Source organism: Cupressus sempervirens, chromosome 9, assembly GCF_028749045.1.
Source record: "Cupressus sempervirens isolate cs-2001-9-10 chromosome 9, ASM2874904v1, whole genome shotgun sequence".
NCBI lineage: Eukaryota > Viridiplantae > Streptophyta > Pinopsida > Cupressales > Cupressaceae > Cupressus > Cupressus sempervirens.
Window position 1 is genome coordinate 721,693,543 of NC_143126.1, and position 4,648 is coordinate 721,698,190.

The 4,648-nt window shown below is 40.3% G+C and overlaps 1 protein-coding gene across 1 annotated transcript; it reads right to left on the reverse strand.

The window, feature by feature from the left end:
* Positions 1–468: 468 nt before the first annotated feature.
* On the reverse strand, positions 469–3,282 carry LOC149540750 (uncharacterized). The gene is made up of 3 exons (XM_089799708.1): positions 2,774–3,282; positions 1,540–1,892; positions 469–1,305 (listed from the first exon to the last, which is right to left on the reverse strand). Exons 1-3 carry the CDS (start codon positions 2,904–2,906, stop codon positions 829–831), a joined length of 963 nt encoding a protein of 320 aa, XP_089655834.1. The 5' UTR covers positions 2,907–3,282; the 3' UTR covers positions 469–828.
* Between the last annotated feature and the right edge of the window lie 1,366 nt (positions 3,283–4,648).

Consider the following 4,648-nt stretch of genomic DNA (forward strand, 5'->3'; position numbering starts at 1 on the left):
AAATTTTTCAAAGATTCAACTTTTGAGCTCTTGTTTGAGTCATGAGAATGTTGTTAAAACTTATTCATTTGGTCGCTTGGAACTTTATTAGAGATGCAACTTTGATGCCTCAGAGTGATGGTCTTGAGGATGTCATTGCAATTCATTCATTTGGTATTTCATCACTTAAAAACTTATTGATGGACTTGTGGGCATCATTTGAATTCACTACTTTATCATTCTACAAAGATGAAACTCTTGATTGTGTAGAATCATAATCTTGTAAACATGATTAAAACTCATCCATTCAGTACACCACTGTACTTTAAGGTTTCTGATCTGTACATTGTCTTAGCAGTGGTCTGGTCTGATACATTATGCCTCAATTGATTCCACCCTACCACTGAATTGTTTGGACCACCTATTTGCGAAAATGCAATTTAGAAACAAACATTCCATAGCCGTGCTAAGATCACAAAAGAAGAGAGATGTGCGAAGATAAATAATTTTATACATTTTAAGGTTAATGGGCTTACACTTGGATAAACTATTGATGAACACTGGCCAAGAACCCATATTACAAGCGTGGCAGCAGTAGGTCTGTACAAAACTTTCCCTTTCTTAGGAGGGCAGACATGAAATGGAATTCTGTTGTAGTAACACCACCAATCCATTTTGCCACTATATGAACATTAGTTATATGCAACTGAACTACATAAGAACCAATTAATTCTCATTAGTACCACCCATCCTATCCTATCCTATCCTATCCTATCCTATTCTATCCTATTATTATACATGGTACGTGCATATACTTGCTAAAACCGATTAAGACTGAAAGGCGCTAAATCATTCCCAAAGACTGAAAGTGTCAGAATAATCCACTCCAAGAAACTCATGGTCCATAGTGTAGGAATAGTAGCTTCCATCTGTTTCACCATATTTCATCAAGTGCCCAAATTGGGGCATCAAGTGTTGGTTGTTGTTTTCAGTGAAATTGATATAGCATGAGGTAGAAACATCTTGAAGAGAGGAGGCATTGTCCCCATCTATACCACCACCACCACCAACAGAAACAGAATGAGAAGCTTGCTCCTGTGGAGTAGCAACATCTCCGATTTGATCAGTGCTCACCTCAGAACAAGTAGAGAAATTATCTTTTCCTACTTTCTTTGACATCTCCTCACTCCCTGATTCCGATTGCGCGGTCTGGCTCGGCTCATTGGCTTCACCTTCAGTCTCAGACTCACTTTTCACACTCTTCAGGATCACATCCTTCCCACCATTGTTCTTGCAAGCTTCAAGCTCCGCCTTCAGCTCTGCAACCTGTAGCAAATCAAGCACTTTTAGATGATAGATGATGTGGTGTGATTCGAAAACGTCCATGGTAAAAACTTCGACACAATCTAATCTTAGTGTGATTAGAAACATTGGTGATGATAAGAATCTTAACACAATCTGATCTTCGTGTGATTCAAAAAGTTGTGATGGTAAAAATCTTAACAAAATGATTCGAAACATTAATAATAAAATTCTTAACACAACCTAATCTTATCTCACCTGATCTTTGAGTTTCTGGTTCTCCGCCTTGAGATCATCGTTGTCTCGCTCGAGTTGCTTGGTCTTCCAACGTGCCCGTCTGTTCTGAAACCACACAGCCACCTGGCGGGGCTGCAATCCCAACTCTTTTGCAAGCTTCATCTTCCTCTCTGGCTCCAGCTTGTTCTCCTCCTCGAAGCACTTCTCCAAGGAACGAACCTGCTCAATGCTCAGCCTTCTCTTCTTGTCTCCATGATGAAGCTGAGAAGAAGTGGAATCAAACAGTGTCTCGTCCATCTCATCTTCTTGGTGATCAAACATGGAGAAGTAGGGCCTCTTTCCCAAGAAACCAGAAGGCCTGCTGTCCTGCAAGCCTACATTCACAACAATAAAGTACCAAATCGATCAAAATCTCCGTTTGTTCAAAATCATGATCACACAATCTTCTGTTTTTTCGCTAATTGTTTACCAATATTGCTTATAGCATTAAGATGAGATCAATACAAATTCTTTGGAATAATCATAAAACTAGATAGATTATTCTCCTCTTATGAATATGGTTATCAGATTAATACAAATTCTTGTGAATGCAACAAGGACACCAAAAAATCAAAGTCAGATGGATTATTTGCCCATATAAACATCAACTTTCAGACTATACAATTTCATGCGAACACAGCAACGAAACTATACTAATTCCTTTTCAACAACCCAAAAAACACCAGACAGACTATTCTGCTCACATGAGCATCAACTTTGAGAGCAATACAATTTCTCATGAACTCTAAAACAAACTCTTGTCATGAACACAACAATAAGACTAAAACAAGCTCTTTTCAAGCAGCCACTAAACTGGATGGACTATTTTGCTTGAATATGGACATCAACCTTGAGACCAATGTAAATTCTCGTAAGCATAACAAAGAGAAAATGCTACTAATGCTACCTCCTTTAGAACAACTACAAAATTAGCTAGATCATTCTGCTTATATGAACATCAACTTTGAGACCAATGCAATTTCTTAGCAGGCACAACAACAAAACTAATACCATGTAGATAGATTATTCTGTTCATGTGAACATTAACTTTGAGACCACTACAATGAGGCTAATAGTAATCTTTATGAGCAATCTAGGTATGAACATCAACATGAGACCACCACAATACGAATTCTTGCAAGAACAAGAAGAAGATAATTTCAAATTGTAGCCCCAAAGTCCAATAATAACAACAACAATGACCAACTATCGCTACCTCTGAGAGAAGGAAAGGGATAGGAGTCCAGCACTGAAAACAGGGCATCTCTGGAGCCTGTTCTACCACCATTTTGCTGCATTAGAACGAAATTGCTTGGGTCCAAGCAGGGCCGTCTTGCATTCCACGCCATCGTGACAACAAATTCACTAAAATTCACAACAACAACAACAAGCAGCAATGTAACACCAAGATCTCTCTCTAAAGCCCAAACCAGGGCCTAACAAAACACAAAGCAGCCGAAAAGCATTGAAACAAGAACCCAATTTTCCCCCACCACAATCATTTAATTCCCAAGGAGGAGACTATAGTGGGCAGCAGCAAAAGAGCAAGGCAAACAGAGCCCATAATAGCAATGACAATAACAAGAGCAAATCAAAGCCCTTTTCCTCGATTGAATGTGCACCCACACCTCTTTATGTGCATGCAACAGCCCCTATCCATGCAAAGAAGCAGAGACTAAACTAGAACTAGAAGTAGGAGTAGAAGGAATGAGTTGATAGGCAGACAAAGAAAACAAAGCCCCCGGGGGGCGTTATAAAAGGCAAGGAATCGTGGAGCCGCCTTCAGTAGTGTCAGCTACACCTCACTCCTCTTTGACTGCTTCTCTGACTCCCTTAAGCCCCCTTGCAATCAGCCCCCATATGACCACCCGCCTAGGCAACCATCTCCTGCCGGGCTAAATCCCTACACACCTTTATGCGCCCCCATTTCGGGAGACAACAACACACGCTTAGCCCGTATTGCTTAGCAAACGTTTTCCTCGTTCGACGCCAGAACGCCACGTCACCACCTCGTCCAACGCAGTTAAAAAACAAGCCGGTCTAGCTGGCACTGGCGTGCCCGCATGCTACGCCATATAAACTACGAGTTTTACTACAATTTTCCACCTATGGCCAAATGCCGGTCACGTTTCGAGAACTGCCTCGTCCGGTAAAAACTACATGGGAAGAAGTGTGAACGGAGACCGGCTGGAGGAAGACGACGCGCGACCCGAGGCGCCGGTGGCGGGATTTACAGGCCGAGGGGTTTGCAGTTACAATGCCCGGTCGCTCGTTTCGGTCTGACCGGCTGTCGCCCGTTCCCCGTTCCGTGTAACCTGTGAACGAACATGGGCAAGTGTTAATAATTGCGGGCACATGATAATGGGGGAATTGTGTTGACAAACTTCATTTTGTTTGTTCCCATGGAAAGGAAAGGATTTCTTTTTTATATAGGACTAAGGAGAATGTTAAAAAATGATAAAGTAGAATTGTTTTGTTTTTTTTTTAAATGGCGAATGGATAACAATTTTGAACAAGATATTTGTCGAGCCTAGGCATTCCGTGTCCAATGGCGCCAAGAAAGTAGAGTACCTACCTAATGCCGCTAATTCTAGAGCATGCTTTGCAAATTCTCAAGAGGCTTGCCATTTAATTCCAAAAACCTTCCACAAATATGGCATTGGCATATGGTTGAGGTCAAAGCCTTGCAGGCAAAGGAATCCGGAAAATCTCTTGGAATGATAAAACCCCAACACACTCACCAATGGCTTGGTCTGATTGGGCATTGCCACAAAAGATTAAGTATCAAGTTTTTGAATCTAACAAAGGAAAAAATAAAACATTATATTAGGGATATTTGTGAATCTTCAATTATGTGTTTTTAATGATAAATCTAGAGAAGCTCAAGAGTGTCACCAATGTCTTGGGGTGATTGGGCATAGCAATAAACATCAAAATTGTAAAAGGTGGTCGAATAAGGAAAAGAAACTTGTTCATCATAAACCTTTGACTTAAGATTAATTATTATCTTTATATGTTGTATATATATTTACACTTACTTCTATGTAACTAGTTTTGACTTAAGAATAATTCTTATCTTCATATCTAATAT

What these genes read in the sequence shown, in the direction of transcription:
- LOC149540750 (XM_089799708.1), bottom strand. Translation starts at nt 2,906, where the DNA reads ATGGCGTGGAATGCAAGACGGCCCTGCTTGGACCCAAGCAATTTCGTT. An exon ending in TCCCTTTCCTTCTCTCAGAG is followed by an intron (nt 1,893 to 2,773) that starts GTAGCGATAGTT and finishes TTGTGAATGTAG; the next exon opens with GCTTGCAGGACAGCAGGCCT. An exon ending in ACCAGAAACTCAAAGATCAG is followed by an intron (nt 1,306 to 1,539) that starts GTGAGATAAGAT and finishes GATTTGCTACAG; the next exon opens with GTTGCAGAGCTGAAGGCGGA.